Consider the following 21,761-nt stretch of genomic DNA (forward strand, 5'->3'; position numbering starts at 1 on the left):
TGTGCACAGACAGGCCGGAGGCAGCACACACCCAGCTTTCAATCTCTTTTTATTCGTAAGCATATTCAAAGCTTGAGAACATCGGAATCGAACCCCTCCCACAATGACTTACAAACCAACTTGGCCACAGCATCCAAAGAAAAAATAGAACATCTTCCACCACCTACAGCATGGCCTCTGCCTCTGTACGGTTCCTCCAGTCCAAAGCCCTACTGCCGCCCGCCCGCAGGCCGGAGGAGCCAAGGGAGGGAGGCTGCCCTCAGCCCCGTGTGCCCCAAGGAGTGGGGGGCTGAGGCTGACCACACCTCAGCATCTCACAGTGCACCACATGGCTGTGCTCGGCCCCACGGCTCCCCCGGGGTCCCCACACCCGGGGCACGTGCTGAGCTGAGCTGAGCCCGCACTGACATGATTCAGGAGAAGGGATTTCAGACCATCATCAAGTGCAACAGACAGAGATGGGCCACGTAAGCGCTACCACTGCTCAGGCTGTCCCGGCACTTGGGCTGCGGTGCAGTCTCTGCTCAAGACAAACAGCCTCGTGTGCCAGGCAGGGCTCGCAGGACCCTCGCTGTGCACGGCAGTGGCAGCACGGCCTTGCTGGCATGCACGTCCCTCAGAGCCCCAAAGCAATAAGGCAACTGCTGGCTGTAGAGGCTCCAGCTGGTTGCCGCCGTCCTGCTCAGCACGGATGTCCCTGAGCATCAGCCAGGCCTGTCACTAGTGCTAATCTGCCAGCGTGATGACATCGTAGTGGATTCCCTGCTGCAACTGCTGGATCTGCTCAGCCGTTGCCTCTGTGGCGAACACGCTCTGTGCCTGAGCCATGGCAGCATCAGCCACTGCTACAGAGAAGGGGCATCAGTGACGATGGGGGTCCAGCAAACATCCCCCTGCACAGACTGTCAGCTGCTTCCCACAATGACAGGGACAGGGGCTGCCAGGCGCAGGGCAGCCCTACCAGCTGCAGTGAGCGAGCACTGCCTGCAGGCAGAGCTGGACTGAGGCACCACAGCATCTCAGCAGGTGCTAATGGGCATCAGCAGCTCCCCCCCAGGACTGGCATCCTGCAAGCACTGGGAAGATGGAACTGCCAGAGCATGGCCCTGTCCTACCTGAGACTGCTGAGTGTGCAGCTGCTTCCAGCTGAGCCTGGGTGACAATCTGCTGCTCAGGTGAGACAGGCATGTACTGGATCTACAGGGAAGAGAGAATGAGAGTCCAAGACTGCACAGGGTCCCTGGTGGTTGCTGCAGTGAGTCCCTGCCCCCTTACCTGTGGCTCCTGAAGAAACTGGCTGCCTTGTTCGTACTGGATGTGAGTGATCTGACCATCCTGAACCTGAACACAAGAGCTGCAGTAAGGCCGTGTTAGGCTTCCCTGCCTCCCACAGTTGTGACTCAAACAGAGCAAGCCACAGGGCTGAGGAGGTGATCCCAACACACAGCATCCACACTGACCTCACCCACAGTACAAAGGAACAGCCAGCCTGAAGCTTACCTGGATGTGATGTCCTTCTGGGACAACAACGTACTCCTGGGGAAGCAAGTGCTGTACGCCATCCTGGGCAATGATGTATTGAACCTGCAAACACAGGGATTCAGAACCAAAAAGTTATTCACCACCACCCGCTCCCTGCACTGCACAGGGCTGCTTCTTGTCTGGCTTCCCTGCACTTCTCCACCCCGTTTCTCCCCAGCTCTTCCTGCTTCAGCTCTGTGCAATCTTTCAGTTCCAGGCATTCCTGGGACGTGAGCAATACGCCCTCACCTGGTTGTCAGATGTCACTAAGTGCTGTACTGTCTGTCCATCGGCAGTAGTGATCTCCTGGATGTACGTTGCCTCCTCCTGTAAGCCAGTGAGAGCCGGGTGCTGTTTTAGTGTGGGCAGATCCGACTCTGAGCCCTCGGGGAGGACAGAGCCAGCACAGACCATGGGAAGGAGCCACAGGGGGCAGCAGGATGAGGCCCAGCAGTGTGACTCACCTGGCTCGTGATGCTCTGCTCCTGAGCAACAATGATGTGCTCCTGTCCCAGTGCCTGCTGCAGCCGCTCGGGAGCCAGCACTGCCTGCCCGGACTGCAGAGCCGCTGGAAGGGGGAGAAAGGGATAAAGCTGGTGGGGCACTGCCAGGCCCAGGATGGGGCCTCAGCTCTGCTCACCAAAGGTCAGAAGTTAAACCTAACTCTCCCAACATGAAGGAACCCAGAGATCACTGTGGGTAAAACCCAGAACTCTGCATCAGACAATGAACTCCACTCCCCATCCCCAGCCACAGGCTGTTGACAGCAAAGCTGCTGTCTGAATGCATCCCATCTATGAGGGTCCCCTGTTTGGCACAGAACCACTGCAGCCAGTGCCTGTGCAGGACTGTTCCCAGCACCAAGCCCCTGCAGCTGGCAATGGCACACACTGACACCACTGTGGTCTCTGCACCCATCAGGTCCTGCTTCACTGGCAAACTTAAACTCCAGCTTCCCAGTTCCCAGCCCAGCCCAGTTCCAGCTCTTGGAAACCTGCAGGGGAACGTTAAGAGAGCAGGGTGAAATCTTACTCTGCAGGGTGGCCAGCGTGTCCTCATCACTGTTCAGTATGATGGTCTGCTGGGCAGCAGCTGCAGGTGCCTCGGGCTTCTTCCCTTTTGAGTTGTGCAAACGCTGCATGTGGAACTTGAGGTGTCCATTACGGTTGAACCTGCAGGAGGAACAAAAGTGAGGTGGAGTTTGCCATGGGCAACAGAGGACCTTCGTGTCTTTGCAGAGAACTTACAGGTATCACAAACATTATCCTAGGACATGGCCTGTCTCAGCTCCTAAAAGCTTTTCCATTGGCTCAAATACCAACTCCCTCCACCCACACAACTTCTCTGAAGACTAAGCTGGATCTACCAGCAGCTGGGACTGTTCTCAGAAGAGCACAGCCTCTCTAACAGATTGCTCTTGGAGTCTTTGCTAATATCCTATGTCCTCTCAAATCTGAAGCTGGACTGGATCTCTAGAAGCAGCAACAGCCCATCAGAACTCACCTCTGCCCACAAATCTGGCAGGCAAAGGGCTTCTCATTGGTGTGTGTCAGCATGTGTCTGCGCAGGTCCTTCTTGTTCTTGGAGGCAAAGCTGCAGTGGGTGCACTTGTGTGGCCGAAGGCTGGCGTGCTGGACCATGTGGCTCTGGGGGCAGAAGGCCAAAGGTAGGGTCAGGAAGCCCCGTTTCCACAAATCATTTACTTCCAGGACTGTTTTAGGACACCTACCCGAACCTCAGGCCAGAGGGCTGCAGTGAATGGACAGTCAGGACACTTGAAGGTGCTGGGCCCAATGTGGGCTCTCTTGTGACTTTCCATTTCTGCTCTCCCTGTAAACATGGCTGTGCAAATCTTGCAGGAAAACTTTTTGGCTGTGGAAATCTTGCATGAGAGCTTCTTGGCTGTGGAAACCTTGCACGACAGCTTCTTGGCCATGCCTTGGAGTGCAGGCCATTTAACCTTGGGGGACGTGACTTCTTGCCCTTCAGAAGTAGGGGACAAATTTGAGTCCTTCTGGAGCTGCCGAGTGACACACTGCACCAGGGGCCACTTGACACCAGTTGGCTGTGCCTCCTGACCCTCTGCCGGCAAAGGGAAGGCAGCATCTCCATTGAGGGGCTAAGAGAGAAACATCGGTCACACCTGCCCACCCTGCTGCCTGCAAAAGAGAGAAAGCCCAGCCTCCTCACCTCCATATGATGGAACTGGTTGCCTGGGACGCTGGATGACATGATGTAGTGATTGTTATGGTCCTTCAGGACTTCTGTCATCACAGCTTCACTCACCACGACTGCATGTGAAGTCTCTGCAGAGCCCTCCTCCTCACTGCCAGCAGAAGACAGGGTCAGAGTGGACCTATTGCAACCCCCTCCCCACCCAATTTCTCCACTTTGAGAGCACAGGAGCCTCTGACTCCCGCTCCTCCCACAATGCTGACCTGTACAGCGTGCCTGGAGCCTGAATCTCTTCACTAATGGGTGTAATGATGCTGTACTCTGTTGTTCCGCCAAAGGGAATAGTGATCTGCTGCAGCTCTGAGCCACCCAGGGCCGCTTCCTCATAAGCCTCCTGCACCAACGTCTCCCCATGGTCTGCCATGTGCAGTGTTACCAACTTCTGCTGCTGCTGCTCAGAGGAATCCAACTCCGCCCCATCCTCTTGAGCCTGTGGTTCACAAGAGGCCTGCACCTCTCCTGCATCACCTGGTTTCACTACTGCCACCTGGAGAGGAGTCAAGAGGTCAGCGGGAGGAAGGCTCTGCAGATGCTCCATTCAAAGGGAACAGGGCTATGCACTTCCATAGGGCCTGGAAGCTTCTCCTTGCAGCAGGCACAGCCACCCCCTGCTCACCTGCAGCGAGCCCGCAGCAAGCTCTCGCTGAGTACTCATGTTCAGCAAAAGATCCAGGGCGGTCTGCGTGGCCAGTTCTGCTGATCCATTCACACCTGGCACACCAGAAAAAGAGTCAGGGTTAAGCAGAGCACTCAACTACCTTCCCATCTCCTCCCGTCCAGGAGCTCACCTTGCTCATAGATAATGGTGGCTCCCTCCAGAGAATCCTGCGAAAGGATGGGAGGCTCCGTCCCAGGCACTGCCTGCACTGCCTGGTAGGTGACAGGGCCGAGAGGAGCCTGTAAGACAGAGAGCTGCAGGGAGCCAGAGGTGAGGAGCAGGGAGGAGCCGGGGCACGGGCAATGGCACTCACTGGTGGGCTGGCCTCAGGCTCAGCAGGGGCCTGAACTTGGCGGTGCTGCTGCTTCAGCTCCTCGATCTGCTGCAGGGTGAAGAAGGGGCGGCGGCGGCAGGGCGGCTCCTCGGGGTGTCTCTGTGCCCACTCCTCGAAGGAGTCAGCGTGGCGGCAGTGCACGTGGAGGCGCAGGTTCTTCTTGTGCTTGGTTGTGAAGTGACAGAACTCACAGGCAAAGGGCTTCCCTCCTGCGGGAGGTGGGAGGCAGGAGTCAAGGAGGGGTCCCCAGGGGGCAGCAGGGAGAGCACCCTGGTGTTGGAGGGCACGGGGCGGCAGCAGCTTCTCTCACCTGTGTGCTTGACGGCCATGTGTGAGACCAGGAAATCCTCCCGGAAGGTGGAATACTTGCAGAAGCTGCACTTGTAGGGCTTGTCGCTCATATGTGACAGCTGGTGGTTCAGCAGGACCTTTTTGTCCTCGCAGACATAGTCACAGAACTCACATTTGAACCTGCCAGGACAAAAGCCATCTGTCACACAGACAGCAGGGACCTTCTGCCCTCCCTTTGAATGGCAGCCCAGACACTGGTTCTCCCAGCAGGCTGTGGCCAGGTTCCTACCTGCGGTTAGCAATGGCCTGGATATGTGTCAGCAGGTGCATCTTGAAGGTGTAACGTTTCTTAAAGGACTTCCCACACTGCAGCGGAACAAAGCAAAGCAGCATTTGTCTCCTGTACAGCCCCACTGCTGCCAGCTCTCTTCCTGGCCCCAGCTTCTCACCTTGTCACACATATGTGGCTTCTCCGTGCTGTGTGTCTTCATGTGCTGAGTAAGCCTCTTCTGCATGGGGTAGACACGGTTGCATACAGGGCACGGGAAGGAGTTCAGCTTTGGGGGCTGAAGGAAGAGCACAAAGATGAGCTCATAAGGGCAGAGGGAAGGTCACCAGTTTCCTTGCCTCTCTCCCCACCACAGGACCTGGGCTGCCTTTCCTCAGCTGATCTCAACTAGGCATAAGGAACTGGTGGAAAACACAGACATGTCTCTTCCCATACAACAGTGCTGAGAGACAAGCCAGCAGGGAACTGGAACTCACCGGATCAGCCCTCTTTTTCCTGAAAAAGAGACAAGAAAAATCCACTTGTCAGCCAAAGCCCGAGTTTGAGCTCCCTGTACATCACTGCTATCCATTCTGGAAACACCAGAGTTCAGTAAGTTGCAGCCATGGCTGAGAAGTGCCTTGAGAGATGATATTAACAACGTTCAGCCAGGCTGCAGGACAGTCTTCATGAACTCACCCCACTTACCTGTCCCGACTGTGCACTGTGGAGTGTCGGATGACGTCCTTCTTGTACACGCTGGTGTAATTGCACTCCTCACACTTGTAGGGTTTGCTGCCTACGTGGTTGAACATGTGTTCCTGCAAGGAGCGGGAATGGGTGCCATGAGGCCTGGGGCTATCAACCACCCTTCATGGGGATGGGAACAGGACAGACAGCGCTCACCTTGAGGGAGGACCAGCGTCGGGAACGGTAGCTGCACTGGAGACACTTGAAGAGCTGTGGGTCATTGGCCTCGTGTGAGTTGACGTGGAAACGCAGATCTTCATGCGTGAGGAAACGTGAGCCACAGATCCGACACAGGTACGGCCTCATCAAGGGCTTGGGTGACTTGTAGTAGTACCTGCACACACACAGAGCCAGGACTCACACATGTGGTGACAAACAGGGGCTGGACCGGCCCTGGGCATTGGCCAGAGGGCCCAGCACTGGCTCGGCACACACCCCTCACCTGCGCCCCATGTACTTGCGGTATTTCTTGCCCAGGAAGCGGCGGGAGGGCCGGCCTCGCCTCCTGGGGACGACATCTGCTTCCTCAGGGCCAGTGTTGGAGGAAGGGTCCTTATTCTCAGAGTCTGACTGGCTGATGCTGGGCTCCGCCAAGCTCTCGTTGCTCCCATTCTCCAGGCCAGAGGAACTGGCTGCTTCCGAATTCTGCAGCTCACAGCTGGGTGTGCTTTGGGACGTCACCAGGGGCTCCACCTCCTCTCCTGCTTGACAGCACACAGCACAACACTGTCACACACGCTCCCCATGAGCTCCCAGCATAGCACACTGTGCTGACCCACCTTCAGGTACGTCCTGGGGCACGTCCCCCAGGCGAGGAAACTTGCGGGGCCTCCCTGGGCGCCTCCGTGGCCTCTCCTCACTGGACGTGGGGACAGTGCGGCTGTTCTTGGGCTGTCGCCCACGGGACTCATCCTCAGCTGGATTATAGTCACTGTCCTCTGCAGGTAAGCAGCCCAAAACATCAGACAGAGATGAGGGGAAAGACTAAACTACGTACAATGTGGTGAGAACGAATCTTACCTTCGGGGTCATCAATAGCACCAGCGTCCATAATATCATCATCTTCTTCTTCCTCTGCGACCTCTTCCTCTGCAGACTTTGGAGCAGAACCTCCCTTTCGTGGACGACCTTTCTTCAAAGTCAAAGCTGAACCCGCTAACACAAAGCACAGAGGAACATCTCATTGCTTAACTGTGCAACAGCACTCAAACCCCCCCTCGTAATTTCCCAGAGACAACAATGATCCCATCTGCACTAAGATACATTTCTCTCAGTCCTCAGCAGCACCACACACACCTGGCTGGAAATGTCGCTCCTTCATGTGGTTGATCAACGTTTTCTTGGAGACACTCTTGTACTGACACATCTTGCACTTGAACTGCTGCACCACCACCACTTCCATCATCTCCTCCAGGGTCTCCAAATCCGGCTGCTCCAGCTCCTCCCCACCATCTGCCTCCTGAACCTGGTCCGGCTGTGCAGGCAGCTCCAGCGCTTCCGACTGCTCCGAAGGGCCTGGCTGGTCAAGGCACGTGGAGGTCGGCCCGTCAGCAACAGCTTCTATTGCCAAGCTATTGGCCAGAGCAGAAGTGGACATCTGGGACACAATGGGGGCACCTGAAACACCAACACTGGATCAGCCAGGGGGCAAATCACCTGCACCCACACTGCACATAAACCTTGAGCACAGAGCTGAACTTGGCATCCACTCCTGCCCTGTGTCCTAGGAACTTTCCCCCTGCAGCCTGTGCTTGCACATAAACCATCCCCTATAGGTTTTATTTTTCACTACCAAAATGGGAACAGGCTCAGAGACAGAGAAAGCCACCACTGGAATGCCCTGGGTGCACCCTTACCATCATCGGGCCCTTGCAGAATGAGGTACTGAGTCGTCTCTGCTCCCCCATCTTCAGCACTGGTCACAGCTATGCAGCCTGGGGAGGGAAAGGAGAAGAAATCATGGTACCTACCAGGGAATGGGGCTGAAACGGCACTCCCAAGTTCTGATGTGAGTAGGAAAGGGTGCAGGAGGTCTGGTCAGCTTACAGAGTCTGCACAGAGTTGCTGTGACCAATGCAGCAGCAAGCCAGAGGCTGAGCTACTACACTGCAAGCAGCTCAGGATATCAGCAGCTGCTAAGGCAAGGTGAGATGAGAGACCTTGCCAAACAAGGACAAGGTACGTGCATATGCTGATGCATGTTCCCCCTTAGCTCCCAAGTCTTTAGCAGCTCCCTTCCCCAGCCCTCAACCCACCCCACGCAGGGACAGACCCACCGCCAGCAGCACAGCACAGCACAGCATGCACTTACTCTGGATGATGTCAGGCCCAATGGTGGACTCGATGATTTTGTCTATGGCAGAACCCAGATCAGTGGAGGTGGATGCGGTGGAGTCCGACACAACCGTGGCTCCATCGCTGATGACGCTGGAGTGAACCAGGACCTGCGGGGACTCGGACACCATGATGGACTGGGTGACGGTGGAGACGCTGGACACCAAAGTGGACTGAGCGATGGAGGAGGAATCGGGCAGGTAGATCCGGGGAACCACATCAGTGCTGGAGCTGCTGTCAGACACCTCGTCCTGAGCAGGGAGGGCGGGAGAGGAGACTCAGCTCAGAGATGGGTCAGGGAAGCACCGCACAGTGACAGCAGCAGAGCAGCGCTGCGTTCTGTTACAGTGACGGGGTCGGGGCGGCTTCTTTGATTATCACGGGGCTCCCTGACCCGCGGGGCCGCCCCCCCCACCCGGACGGACCCGATCGGACCCGGACGGACCCGCCGCGCCCCGATCCGCCCCGCCCGTCCCGTCCCGTCCCGTACCAGGCCCCCGTTGCTGCGGTCCGAGCTCTGCCCCACGCCGGAATCGTCCCGTGCCGGGATCGCGGTTCCCGCGGCGGCGTCGCTGCTGTCGGCGGACACGGACATCACGGACATCACGGACATCACGGGCAGCACCGACATCACGGACACGGCCTCGGAGCTGCCCACGCCGCTCTCGGTCGGTTCCTCCCGCTCCGCCTGCGGTGCCCCGTCGCTGCTGCTCGGCACGTCGCTGTCCCCCATGTCCCCCATGTCCCCCATGCCGTCCGTGCCGTCCGTGCCGTTCCCCGTTCCTATGCCGGTCCTGCATTACGGTTACTCCGTCATTCCCGCACTCCACGCCCGTTCCCGTCCCTCCGTTCCCGTCTCCCTCCGCCGCCATCTTTCCCGCGGGGTCCCCCCACCGCGCGCGCGCACGGCGGGGAGGCCTCGTGTTGCCGGGATGGCGGCGGGGCCGGGCGGCGGCAGCGCTTCGTACCGGGCCGATCCCGCCCCGTCCCCCGTTACACGCCACGAGCTCTCACCCGTCCCGTCGCTCCGCCGCCGCTCACACCCCCAGCCCGGCACCGCGGCGGCCGCCATCCCCCCGCCCCGCTCCGCGCCGACAGCTCCGCCCGCCGCCCCGAGCCGGGACTACTTACAGCTCCCCGCCCCGACCGGCTCCGCTCAACGCCGGGCACCGCGCCCCGAGCTCCCGCCGTCCCGCCCCGCAGCACCGCGCGGCACCGCCCGCAGCGCCCGGGATGGGACACAGCGGCACCGGGGACTATTTGACCCGCGGAGGGATCTCGGACATACAGAACCGCATCACAGCGTGACGTCACGAAGCGGCGCCCGGGCCCTGAGCGTCGGCGTCGCGCCGGGTGGCGGCGGTCACGTGACGGGGGGCGGAAGTGGCGGCGCCGTGTCCCGCTCCGGGGCTGCGGCTCCGCCCGGGACGGGGGTGAAGCTGCTCCCGGCCGTACCGTGCTGTGCCGTACCATACCATACCGTGCCGTGCTGTTCCGTACCGTGCTGTTCCGTGCCATCGCTCCAGCCCCGCCTGCCCTGTCCGCTCCATCCCAGCTGACACACCGCAGCTCTGTCGGTGCCGCCCGGTGCTCTATCGCAGCGCCGTGCCGTCTCTCCTCGCGGTTCCCGTCAGCCGTTCGCTCCTCCGGGCTGTCCCTGATGTGGGGCCACATCCCATGGAGTCTCGGGGCTCCCATCTCTGAGCTGTGGGGTGAAGCTCAGCCCCTGCCCGGCCCCCAGAGCCGCAGCTGGGAGCAGCGTGTCCCCCCGCACAGCCCGGCTGTGAGCAGGTCACATCAGCTCCTGGCAGCTGCTGGCAGGCGGTGCTGTGTGCCTGCAGGACAGGCAATGCTCAGTTGCTGTGTGCAGGAACAGGCAAGTGCTCAGTTTGCTGTGTGGCAGGACCAGGCAATGCTCAGTTGCTGTGTGCAGGACAGGCAGTGCTCAGTTGCTGTGTGCCTGCAGGACGGGCAATGCCTCCAGTTGCTGTGTGGCCTGCAGGACAGGCAATGCTCAGTTTGCTTGTGTGCAGTGACAGGGGGCAGATGCTAGTTTGACTGTGTGCAGGACAGGCGAGGTGTGTGAAAGGAAGTGCTCCCGTTGCTGTGTGCAGGACAGGCAATGGCTCAGTTGCTGTGTGCAACAGGACAGGCAGTGCTCAGTTGCTGTGTGCCTGCAGGACGGGCAATGCTCAGTTGCTGTGTGCCTGCAGGACAGGCAATGCTCAGTTTGCTGTGTGCAAGGACAGGCGCAATGCTCAGTTGCTTGTGTGCAGGACAGGCAATGCTCAGTTGCTGTGTGCAGGACAGGCAATGCTCAGTTGCTGTGTGCAGGACAGGCAATGCTCAGTTGCTGTGTGCCTGCAGGACGGGCAGCGCTCAGTGTCTGCACGGACTCATCCTGCCATAACCCCAATGGTCGCGGTGCTCCCGGCCCTGTGTATGGGGCTGTGGGCTCTGCCCGACCCGCAGCCATTGCCCATTGGGGCAGTGCCGGTCCCACGCGTTGCTCTTGCTCCGTGTGCTGCAGAGGCAGTGACAGAGCTGCTGCCGTGCCGTTGGCATGGTGCACCCGCTTGTATTCCAGTTCCTTTTCAAGCTAATTAAATACATCCTTGAAAGGTTTATGCCCTCATCCATCTCTGTGCGATCCATCCCCGGGCTGGGCAGGCTGTGACAGAAGGGAGTGCTGCACCATTGCTATTGCTGCAGCCGCACTGTCTGCTCCCGAGCCCTGGTGCCAAACTGCACCGGAGTCACTGCCACGCCAGGAGCTGACAGACAATGAAACGCTTTTCCCATTTCCCCCTAACGCAGCCCTGCTGTGTAGCCCTGCAGTTACTGTAAGGAAGTGGCCGCCAGCGCGAGGAGCCGGCAGGATGTGGGGAGCTCCGGTGGTCGATGCTTCTCCCCGTGGTTCCCCTCCCGACCCGGGGCAGCAGCGCTGTGTATCTGCGGGACTCACACCGGGCTCTGTCCGAAGGGCTCGGGCTGCAGGAACCACGGCGGAGGAAGCGGGGCGGGTTGGTGTCGGACCAGCAGGGGTCTCTTTGCCTTCACACAGCCGCGTTTTGGGACTAACGGCGTGTAGCCCTGATGGGTGACAGCTCTGGGGTAGAAAGGTTGTAGTGAAGCACTCCGGAGCCTCGGGGTCGTGTGGACCCTCCTGACAGTGGGTGTGCTGGTGGAAAGTTGCTCAGGGCTTCTCTGTAACACTGAAGAGTGACCCGTTTCCTGACTTCGAGAGCTGTGCTGATGTGCATGTGTGGCTAGCTTTAAAATACCCCTATGTGCCCTGGGAAGAGTGAGCAGGGTGCTCCTAAGCCATAACTCAGCTCCTGTGCTCTGCTCTGGCAGCATGGCTCCTTTCTGCTGACACTCTGTCGTGGTGGCTCCCATGCCTGAATTCAATGCAGGGCCAAAGAAAATGCATTGCAACAAAGAAGCTTTGGGAATTCAAAAGCACAGGCGGCCTGCAGTGTGTGCCCAAGTGCTGAATTAAAGACCCTTTGGGAACTGGCTAGGGCAACAGCACAGACACTTGTGCCTGCAGACAGAGCCATACAGCATCAGCAGGAGATGATCCTTCACGGGCTGTTGGTGTCCCAGCTGTGTGCTTCCCACCCTGGGCAGCTGTTGGAAGGAGCTCCATTAGCCCAGCTGCAGGCATGAAGCTGGGAGCACCGTGCTGTGCCCTAGGACTGTGCCATGCCCTGTCCCCGAGCAGCAGCTCGCTGCCTGTGCTGCCCTGTGGCTCTGCTGTGCTACCACAATAGCTTCTCCATGACCTAATCTCTTGGGTCAGCATCCCAGAATAGGTGGTGGCTTGTGCTGAGTGCCATACCCAGGGCAGCGCCTTCCCAGCCGCCTGCAACCCGAGCCTCCGCAGTCAGTGATTCTGTAGTCAGTGCTGTTTGTTCCTCCCGCCTTCCTTTCTTCTTCCTAAAGAAAACATTGCTGGCGGTGTTTGTGTAGCTGCAGGGCATTCATCCACATCAGCCAGCTCCGTATTTATATCCCACCTGGGGAGGGCGGTTGCATCAGCACATTTTGTAAAAACGTTGAGCAAAACAGGCCTGGCTGCAGGAAATGGGTTTTTCTTCACACCGAATTGCTTCACCGCTCGGCTCCTTCCCAGCAGCAGCACAACACACCTGGGGCTGTCCAGGGCACAGCTGTGTGCTGGGGCACAGGCCAGGCCAGCTCCTGAGCACCACAGCTGAGGACATGGGCACGCAGCAGCCTTGCTCTGCGCTGGCTCTGTTTCCTGTAGCCAACAGGGCTGTGGCTGAGCGAGCCCTGGTCCAGGTCCTTGAGATACCAACAAAAGCCCTGGGATGAGGCTGCCCAGTCCGCCATGATTTGCTCAGTGGGGCTGAGCCCTCTTAGTGCCCCACAAACAGGTTCCCATTGTGTTGCCACTCAGCTTTGTCTGCTCCGTGGGCTTTGGCACATTGTCACCCTGGCTGGGGCACGCTGGGGGCTGCAAAGTACAGACAGCAATGAGCTGTGCCCCTCTGCCCCTCCTCGTGCTGCTGCTGCTGGTTGTTTTCTTTCCCTTCTGGAGTGCTCCTGTGGCTTCCTTCCCAGAACCTGAGACCTCGGAGCCACGGTCCAAGGCCGCCGGATCCCACCCTCCCCTCTGCTGCTGATTCATCACTGCTGGTCAGTTAAAAAAGAGTAATCAGCAAATTACTGAAATATAAGTAAGATAAACAAGGTGGGCAGGAGCTGTGCGTGCTGCAGGGCCCCAGCGGTGCCTTGCTGCCCCAGCTCCACACTCAGCACTGTGTGGCCATGTGGGCTCCGAGGGCTCAGAGCAGTTCCCCAGCACGGGCCGGGCTGAATGCTGCTCCCAGGGCTGCCTGCATTTGTCCATATGCCAACACTGACAGCGGAGCTGGTCTGAGTTAATTTGGCAGCAGCCATTTAGAACAGTTGTCAAATGTTTTGCTGAAACCCAAGCATGTTGCATCTACCACTTTTCCTTCTGTTTCTTGTAGTTTACAATTAAATACCACCAGTTCTGCCCATATTTCACCTTCCATAAACCCCCGCTCCTTATTCCTGGAGCTCTTTCATTGCCACCAGCCAGCGGGTTTCTCGTGCCGCATTGTTCCTTTAACTCACGGGGCACAGCAGGCAGGTGCGTGTCATTGTCACCATTGCAGCTCTTCCCTTTTTAGAAAGCAGCTGCTGTGCCCATCAGTGCCAGGGAACAAAGCGCTGCCACCCATGCTGTGCTGATGGATGTCCGGCATGCAGAGCCCCATGATGGCATCTGTGTCCCCGAGCGGCTCTGGGCTGTGCTCAGCCACTGTACTGCTCACATCTCCTCCGGGTCTTGTTGGGACAGCCTGGGGAATCCATCCTGTGCAACAGGGAGTGGGCTGGGTGCAGCCAGCAGTGACAGGAGGTGCTGGTTTCGGTGCCTCCAGGGGGGTGGTGAGCAGCCAGCTGACATGGGCTGCGTCATCCTGACAGCACGGCACCTGCGGGCAGAGAGCAGGGAGCTGGCATGGCTCCTGCCCCTGCTCCTGCATGGGTAATGGCAAATAATGCACCAGAGGCCAGTGGTGGGGTGGGGAGATCTCGGGGTGATAAGAGGGCAGGGGATGAGGGGCTATGTGAGGTGCTGGGCAGGGGCTGCACAGCACTGAGCCAGTGTGCAGGGTCACAGATATACCATGGGGGGATAGAGCTGCCCCTGCACTGCCTGAAAATGAGGGTCCTGGGCCCAGCTGGAGGATGTGCTGCAGCCTACGCAGGGCTGGCGTCAGGCAGCAGATATGGGAGTGTGTGCAGGAATGTTGTTTCTGTCTGGAGCTGCTGGATGAGGAGTAATGGGGCTTCCAGCAGCTGACACAGAGCTGCTCCTATGCTCTCAGTCCTGCTCTGTGCCAAGAACCCCCTGCCTGCCACACCACAGCACCATAACCCCTGTGCTCCCCCACTCTGTGTCACCGGCACAAGGCTCTGACTCCCCCATACTGCTTCCTCTTGCCGTCATGGAGCTCTGCTGTGCTGCTTCCCCACTCTGTGCATGTCAGGAGGGTGTCTGGTGCCAGCCTTGTGCGTGGGCCTGGTCCTCTCTCTGCCACCCCCTGTCCAGCTCCCTGGGGTTCCTGGTGTCCTGCAGTGCTCTCACAGCCAGCTGTCCTGTCTCCCACCCTGGTGCACCTCACAGCAATGGCTGTGAGTGCTTTGCCCTGGGTCCATATGCTGGGTCAGAGTTGAGCAGGGTCTGGGCGCTGCCTTGGGGTCCCTGGCTCCATCCAACATCTACCCACAGACCCTGTGTGGAGCAGCTGTGTCCCACCAGCCTGTTCCCCATTCCCAGCAGCCCTGGCCTGGACCCCAGGGCACCTTCCCTTGGAGGGGTCTTTAGGTGGCACCTGTCAGCTCAGGGAGCGCATCTGTGAGTAAGGGCATGGGAACAGGCTGCAGCTGCCTCTTCCTTCCCCTTTTGATGGAAGTGGTGGTGACATTCAGCCTCGTGGCTTGGTGGCCAGCAGGAACAGGCGATGTCTGCGAGGGATTTTCCGTGCCGTTCATACTGACCAGGGCTCTGGGTGTGGAGGGTGCTGCCAGCATTGCATGGTCTGTGACGTCTCCCAGCTGCTCCTGGGGTCACTTGGCATCCCCACAGCCCTCTCTGTCTGGGCCATACTCTCTTCCACTCCCTCCTCACACAATGGTAGCCCCAGCTCCAGCCCACCCCAGTGTCCCCCTGCCCACACAGACTCTATGCTGTCTGCCCCACATAGCCTGGGGCTTCCTGCAGGGCTGTGGAGTTCCCCCGCCCCATTCTTATTCTCCTGGTGCACTGAGACATGGGGGTTTCCCTGCCCCTTCTCCTTACAAGGCCCCAGAGAGTCACCAGAAAATCCCTAGGAGGAAGCCGGGTTGTGGGGCTGAGTCAGTGGGAGAGGCCACAGTGGGGGCCAGGGCTGCAGCCACCTGTGCTGTGGGTACCTGGCTGGCTCAGGGCTGTCACCATGTGTGCCCATGGGTTGGGCTGCAACACTCAGCCCCTCCTGTTCTATGCCCTGTGCCATGCCACAGTTCAGCCCTTGGAGGGGCTGCGGTACCCAGGCGGTGCTGTGCAGGCAGTATGTGGCTGTGCCTGGGCTGTGGGAGCCATGGGAACTGAGATGGGGAATAATGTGGGAAAGGCCCCGGGATGTTCCATGGTGCTGGGATGCCGGGCTGGGACCCAGCCCCTCCGGGCGCACCCCATGGCAGCATCCCTTTGTGCCACACCTTCAGCTCTGCTGGGAGCCTGGCTGTGCCCTGTGCCAGGGAGCGGCTGCTGCGGGGGCACCGTGGGCTGTGCACGTGTGTCATGCTGGGCTCCAGGATGGGGCTGCCCTGTGTGGCAACTTCCTCGCCGTGTCACCGGCTGTTGCTCTTGCAGGGCTGCGGATGCAGTGAGGCAACCTGGCGGTTTCTCAGCTCTGTTTTGCAGGAGGGGGGACGTGGTTCCCCCTGAGCCCAGAGCTCTGCCTGGGGGCACCACATCCCAATAACACTGAGCACCACAGCCTGGCTGGGCTGGGCTGGTTGTGAGCATGGGATGCCCGTGCTGGGCAGGAGGTGCTGGGGGCTTCATCCTTGTGTGGGTGATGCTCCCCAAAGCTGCCCTGCTCACTCCATCCCAGTCCTGCAGGTCTCCAGAACCTCGGGCCAAGCCGGGAGCAGTCTGTGCATCTCAGTGAGCCTGGAGCAAGGCAGAGGGGAAGCCTGGGGGAGCTGGGGAGCAGGGAGCACAGGATGGGTCTGTCCTCCAGCTGCAGTCCCGAAGGGCAGCCTGGGGCTGTGAGAGCAGCGGCAGCAGCCCATCTGTGCCCCGGGCAGCATCACGGGGCTGCTCTGAGCCTCCCGGCTCCCCAGCTGACATTGCGCCTTTCTCTCCTGCCTGCCATCTGTTTTCCTCTCCCTCCTGTCCCTGTTTGCTTTCCCCTTCCCCACTCTTGTTCCCACAAGCGTAGGCAATTTGGGAGAAGCAGGAAAACACCATCCGGTGGTGGCGAGGTTTGTGCTGCCTTGGGAGCCTGACTCAGCGGTGCCCTGCAGGCAGCGCCTGGGAGAATGGGGCAGGCCCACATCCCATGGGCACCACTGCAGTGTCCGTGTGCTGGGCAAGTGTGTGCCCATCCTGCAGGGCTCTGCTGGGCAAGGAACCACAGGGAGCTGCTGTGCCTGGAATGCTCAGCCCTCTGGGGAGACATGCTCAGGGCGTGGGGGTGGAGGCTGCATCCTGGTGAGGGGCTGCAGTCTGACCAAGTTGCAGCTCAGCCCACATATGCTCTGCTTCATGGTGGGCGTTGGGCTGGCAGGTGGGCAGGCTGCAGGTGCCAGGGCCCTGGGCAGGGCTCTTCTGCCAGCCCAGGTCCCCACGGGTCTGTCCCTTGCAGCATCTGCCCTTGGTCAGCACTGAGGTGTGTGGTGATGCAGCTGTGGGGCACCCCACACCCAGCTACCTCCAGTCCAGGCACACTCTTGGTGCTGACCATGGCCGTGGGACACAGGGCACTGCCCATCACAGCTGCACTGAGCTGTGCCAGCGTAGCTGCCCCACCACCATCCGTGTGCCGTGCTCAAACCCTGCGTGACCACCGGAACCGGTGTGTTTAGTAAACAAGGTGATGAAACAGTTAAAGCAGCAAACGGAGGAGCCTGAGTGTGCGTTTCGTCACCGTGGGAAGGGAGTGTGAGTCCTCAGGGCTGAGGGTCTGAGGGTGACTCACTGCCCTCCCCACAGCATAAATAGGAGCGGAGCAGCAGCACCGGGCACAGCTTCACCTTCTTCTGCTGCACCATGGGGCTGCTCCTGGCCCCACTCGTCCTGGCGCTGCTGGCTCTCAGCCGTGCTGCCCCACTGCACAGCAAGCCGCAGGCGGTCATCACCTTCCCAGGGGAGCTGCTCAGCGCCCCATCAGACATGGAGCTGGCAGAGGTGAGGGCAATGTGGCCCCTGAGCGGCCCCTTTTCAACGCCTGGCCCCAGAGACTTTGGGGGGCTGCAGGCTGGGCTGGGGGCTCCCATCTGTCTGAAGCTGCAAGGGCTGCGACCCAGTGGGGATGCAGTGTGGGGAGCTGCCCCCGAGCCCCACTTGCTTCGCTGAGCCCCTCCGGCTGCCTTTCCTCCCCAGAGCTACCTGCTGCGCTTCGGCTACATCCAGGAGGCAGAGGTGAGGAGGAGCAGCAAGCAGGTGTCACTGTCCAAAGCGCTGCGCAGAATGCAGAAGCAGCTGGGGCTGGAGGAGACGGGAGAGCTGGATGCCAGCACCCTGGAGGCCATGCGAGCCCCCCGCTGTGGGGTGCCTGACGTGGGGGGTTTCCTCACCTTCGAGGGGGAGCTCAAATGGGACCACATGGACCTCACGTACCGGTGAGTCTCTGCCCTGGGAGATAGGAGCTGTGTGCCCACAGGGTGATGGACACCTGGGGGTGGAGAGAGGCAGGAGTGCTCTCACCTCATGCTGCCGGCCAGCTGGGGTCAGCAGGGCACAGCACAGCTGGCAGCATCTGCTCCTCAGTGCCCAAGCCATCTCCAGGGCCCTGGTCAGCTGCCCTGCTGGGCTGCACGGTGCTGCTGTTCCCTGTGGGGCTGGAAAAGGTTCCCACCATGTGCTCAGAGCCAGGTCACTGCTACCCCACTGTCACAGTGCTGAGCTGCAGCCTTCCCCTGCAGGGTGATGAACTACTCCCCCGACCTGGACCGTGCCGTGATAGATGACGCTTTCCAGCGGGCGTTCAAGGTGTGGAGTGATGTCACTCCCCTCACCTTCACCCAGATTTACAGTGGCGAGGCAGACATCATGATCATGTTCGGCAGCCAAGGTGATGTCCCGGGGCTGTGTGGGGGGTGTGTGCAGGCACAGGGTCCAGGAAGGGGTTGGAGATATGCCCCCCCCCACCCCGTGGTGCTTGCAGGGCTCCCCATAGCCAGGGCTCTGCCTCCAGGAACCTGCAGGTGAAGGCAGCATGCAGTGCCTGGGGTCCCTGTGCCTGAGGGGTGATGTGGCTCTGATGGCACTTGTCTCTGCAGAGCATGGTGATGGGTACCCCTTCGATGGCAAGGATGGGCTCCTGGCCCACGCCTTTCCCCCTGGCAGTGGGATTCAGGGTGATGCCCACTTCGACGATGATGAGTTCTGGACTCTGGGAACTGGCCTAGGTAAGAGGAGGGTGCAGTGGGTTCATGGGGGCTCATGGCACCTGTCTTACCCTGTCTCTGTCCCTGTCCCACTGAGCACCTTCTCTCCCTGCAGAGGTGAAGACTCGCTATGGGAATGCCAATGGGGCCAGCTGCCACTTCCCCTTCATCTTCGAGGGCCGCTCCTACTCCCAGTGCATCACGGAGGGCCGCACAGACGGGATGCTGTGGTGTGCCACCACCGCCAGCTACGACGCTGACAAGACCTACGGCTTCTGCCCCAGCGAGCGTGAGTAGCACCGGCTGGAGGCTGCACAGCCCTGTGGGAATGGGGCTGTTCTCACCCCTTCTCCCCCTGCAGTGCTCTACACCAATGGTGGCAACAGCGATGGGTCTCCCTGCGTCTTCCCCTTCATTTTCGATGGCACCTCCTATGACACCTGCACCACGGACGGGCGCTCTGATGGCTATCGCTGGTGTGCCACCACAGCCAACTTCGACCAGGACAAGAAATATGGCTTCTGCCCCAACCGAGGTGCCAGTGGAATGGGTGGTGGGACCCTGCGGGGTGCAGGGCTGGCAGAGTCCCAGCTGTGGTGCAGGGTGGGTGCATAGGCAGAGGGGTGACCCCACTGATGCTGTGCTGCAGACACGGCGGTGATCGGTGGCAACTCCCAAGGGGACCCGTGTGTCTTCCCCTTCACCTTCCTGGGGCAGTCCTACAGCACGTGCACCAGCCAGGGCCGGCAGGATGGGAAGCTCTGGTGTGCCACCACCAGCAACTACGACACCGACAAGAAATGGGGCTTCTGCCCAGACAGAGGTACTGGCCCACGTGCTGGGGGCCCTGTGTGGCTGCAGATCCCAGCAGCGTGTCCATCTGTCCGGAAACTGAAGATGCTGCTCTCTCCCAGGTTACAGCATCTTCCTGGTGGCTGCCCATGAGTTTGGGCACTCCCTGGGGCTGGACCACTCCAGCGTACGTGAGGCATTGATGTACCCTATGTACAGCTATGTCCAGGACTTCCAGTTGCATGAGGATGATGTCCAGGGCATCCAGTACCTCTATGGTGAGCGATCCCTCTGTAGCTGGCACACCATGGTTCTGTGGTGCAGTGCCATGTGGTACCCGGCTGGAATTGCCCTGGGGATGCTCCTGGGATGGGTCCTGCTCTCTGCACCCTCACACCCCCTCCTGCCCACTCAGGTCGTGGCTCTGGCCCTGAGCCCACCCCCCCGGCTCCCTTGCCCACCGAGGAGCCCCAGCCCATGCCAACCGAAGCCGGCAGTGCCTCCACCACAGAGGAGGAGGAGGAGGAGACACCAGAGCCCACAGCTGAGCCCAGCCCTGTGGACCCCAGTCGGGATGCCTGCGCAGAGAAGAACTTCGACACCATCACTGAGATCAATGGAGAGCTGCATTTCTTCAAGAATGGGTGAGCAGCAGCTCCTGGCTCATCCAGAACAAGTTCCAGGGTGATGGGCTGCAGTTCTCCAAGGCTGCCGGGGGGCACAGGGCTCTGCCTTGTTGAGGTTGTCAGGGCAGTGGTTTTTCCCTCCAGGAAATACTGGATCCACTCGTCCTTCTGGAAATCAGGCATTCAAGGAGCCTTCTCTATCGCTGACACCTGGCCCGGCCTCCCGCCTGTCATCGATGCTGCGTTCCAAGATGTGCTCACCAAGAGGGTCTTCTTCTTTGCAGGTGAGCCCTGCCCTGCCCCTGTCACAGCACCAGGTGTAGGGTGCTGCCCAGGGCACCCAGGGCCAGCTGACACCTACACATCCCACACAGGGCGGCAGTTCTGGGTGTTCTCTGGCAAGAATGCAGTGGGTCCCCGTGGGATTGAGAAGCTGGGCATTGGGAAGGAGGCCGGCCGTATCACAGGGGCCCTGCAGCGGGGACGTGGCAAAGTGCTGCTCTTCAGTGGGGAGCACTACTGGAGGTGAGTGGCTCAGGCCAGCAGTCCCAGCCCTGTGCTGCAGCAGGTGGCTCGATGCAGCCCTGCGTGCTTCGCTTTCCCTGCAGGCTGGATGTGAAGGTCCAGGTGGTGGATAAGGGCTATCCCCGTGACACTGATGATGTCTTTACTGGTGTCCCCCTTGATGCACGTAACGTCTTCCTGTACCAAGGTGAGCATGGACCCACACAGCCCTGCTGTCACTCCTGTGCTGCCCTCAGCCCCCTGCAGGCTGGGCTCCCCCATTCCTCACCTGGGCAGCAGCTGCGTCTCCTCACACTTTCCCACTTTCCCACTCACCCCTCTGCCTCCTTCCCCTAGACAAATACCACTTCTGCCGGGACAGCTTCTACTGGAGGATGACCCCACGTTACCAGGTGGATCGTGTGGGCTACATTAAATATGACCTCCTGCAGTGCCCCCAGCACTAGGGGCAGAGCAGCCGCTCTGGTGCCACGCTCCTGCCTGCTGCTCCAGCTGGTCGCCCTGCAGCCCAGGGGTTCTGTGGGGCAGCTGTGGGGCAGCTGTGGGGCCGCCCCGCCGTGCCAGGCCTTGCAGTCTCCCTGGCAGGATGGGGCAAGTGCTCCTGGCCCCCACCACGGGCTGCCCGTCTGGGGAGTGCGACCCGCGCCAGCTCTGCTGCCCAGAGACGTTTTCCCGGTGCAAACCGCACACGGATTTATAATGACTTTGTCTTCTCCTGAGCCAGTCACATTGGGTCGGCCTCGGCGGGCAGGGACACGGGGCTCTGTGCCGTCCCCGCCTATCGCCGGCTCTGCCAGCCGCCACCTGCACCTTTGTAATAAAGACCGTCCTTTGGAAGCGGCCTCCGAGTGCTCAGTCAGCATGGGATGGGAGATGCGAGGCGAAGGGGGTGCAGCCGAACCCCAGAGGAGGATGCGCCTCCATCCCCACCCTGCCGTTCTCGGCTCCCATCCCGTTCCCCGCTCCCCCAAGTGCAGCCCGGCCCCTCCCGCCCCTTCGAGCCCGGTGGCACGGCGGGGGCTGCCCGGGTCCGTGGCAGGGCGGGGCGGCCGCAGCAGCAGGGCTGTAATTAGAGGCCGCGGTTCCTCAGAAGCAAGAAGAAAATCTGGGGCAGTGAGGCGCCCGTCCCGTCCCGTCCCGTCCCGTCCCGTCCCGTCCCGTCCCGTCCCGTCCCGTCCGCCGCCCGACACCGAGGCCCGGTCCCAGCACCCCCGTGCGGCGGCAGCGCGGGGTCGGGCGGGGCGGGGCGGGGCGGTTCCCAGTCCG

General features: G+C 60.3%; 2 protein-coding genes across 7 annotated transcripts; one reads left to right on the top strand and one right to left on the bottom strand.

Moving 5' to 3' along the window:
• Positions 1-32: 32 nt before the first annotated feature.
• ZNF335 (zinc finger protein 335) lies at positions 33-9,460 on the bottom strand. Of its 6 annotated transcripts, none has more exons than XM_015881898.2 (28): positions 9,406-9,460; positions 8,882-9,185; positions 8,369-8,642; positions 7,914-7,991; positions 7,354-7,674; positions 7,078-7,212; positions 6,837-6,995; positions 6,515-6,758; positions 6,214-6,391; positions 6,016-6,128; positions 5,805-5,823; positions 5,489-5,605; positions 5,329-5,405; positions 5,059-5,219; positions 4,728-4,957; positions 4,545-4,668; positions 4,373-4,467; positions 3,960-4,243; positions 3,712-3,847; positions 3,251-3,640; positions 3,025-3,167; positions 2,554-2,693; positions 1,986-2,089; positions 1,771-1,848; positions 1,501-1,584; positions 1,276-1,341; positions 1,116-1,197; positions 33-845 (listed from the first exon to the last, which is right to left on the bottom strand). In XM_015881898.2, the coding sequence occupies exons 2-28, from the start codon at positions 9,140-9,142 to the stop codon at positions 727-729; spliced, it is 4,212 nt and encodes a 1,403-aa protein (XP_015737384.1). In that variant the 5' UTR covers positions 9,143-9,185; positions 9,406-9,460; the 3' UTR covers positions 33-726. The 6 variants fall into 6 exon arrangements, with proteins under 6 accessions (XP_015737384.1, XP_015737382.1, XP_015737385.1 ...); XM_015881896.2 differs by having other exon boundaries at positions 33-842; positions 6,500-6,758; XM_015881899.2 differs by having other exon boundaries at positions 4,545-4,653; positions 9,406-9,459.
• Positions 9,461-17,174: 7,714 nt separating this feature from the next.
• MMP9 (matrix metallopeptidase 9) lies at positions 17,175-21,332 on the top strand. The gene is made up of 13 exons (XM_015881923.2): positions 17,175-17,350; positions 17,546-17,784; positions 18,088-18,236; positions 18,445-18,573; positions 18,668-18,841; positions 18,914-19,087; positions 19,202-19,375; positions 19,467-19,622; positions 19,760-19,988; positions 20,115-20,254; positions 20,345-20,495; positions 20,579-20,682; positions 20,832-21,332. Exons 1-13 carry the CDS (start codon positions 17,213-17,215, stop codon positions 20,939-20,941), a joined length of 2,067 nt encoding a protein of 688 aa, XP_015737409.1. The 5' UTR covers positions 17,175-17,212; the 3' UTR covers positions 20,942-21,332.
• The last annotated feature ends 429 nt before the right edge of the window (positions 21,333-21,761 follow it).

Source organism: Coturnix japonica, chromosome 20, assembly GCF_001577835.2.
Source record: "Coturnix japonica isolate 7356 chromosome 20, Coturnix japonica 2.1, whole genome shotgun sequence".
Classification (NCBI taxonomy): domain Eukaryota; kingdom Metazoa; phylum Chordata; class Aves; order Galliformes; family Phasianidae; genus Coturnix; species Coturnix japonica.

Coding starts and splice junctions, on each gene's coding strand:
- ZNF335 (XM_015881895.2), bottom strand. CDS start 9,142: ATGGGGGACATGGGGGACATGGGGGACAGCGACGTGCCGAGCAGCAGC. Junction 5,406..5,488: donor AGCCACATATGTGTGACAAG/GTGAGAAGCTGG, acceptor GTTCCGCTGCAG/TGTGGGAAGTCCTTTAAGAA. Junction 5,220..5,328: donor CAGGCCATTGCTAACCGCAG/GTAGGAACCTGG, acceptor TTGTCCTGGCAG/GTTCAAATGTGAGTTCTGTG.
- MMP9 (XM_015881923.2), top strand. CDS start 17,213: ATGGGGCTGCTCCTGGCCCCACTCGTCCTGGCGCTGCTGGCTCTCAGC. Junction 18,842..18,913: donor CGGCTTCTGCCCCAGCGAGC/GTGAGTAGCACC, acceptor CTCCCCCTGCAG/TGCTCTACACCAATGGTGGC. Junction 19,989..20,114: donor CTGCATTTCTTCAAGAATGG/GTGAGCAGCAGC, acceptor TTTTCCCTCCAG/GAAATACTGGATCCACTCGT.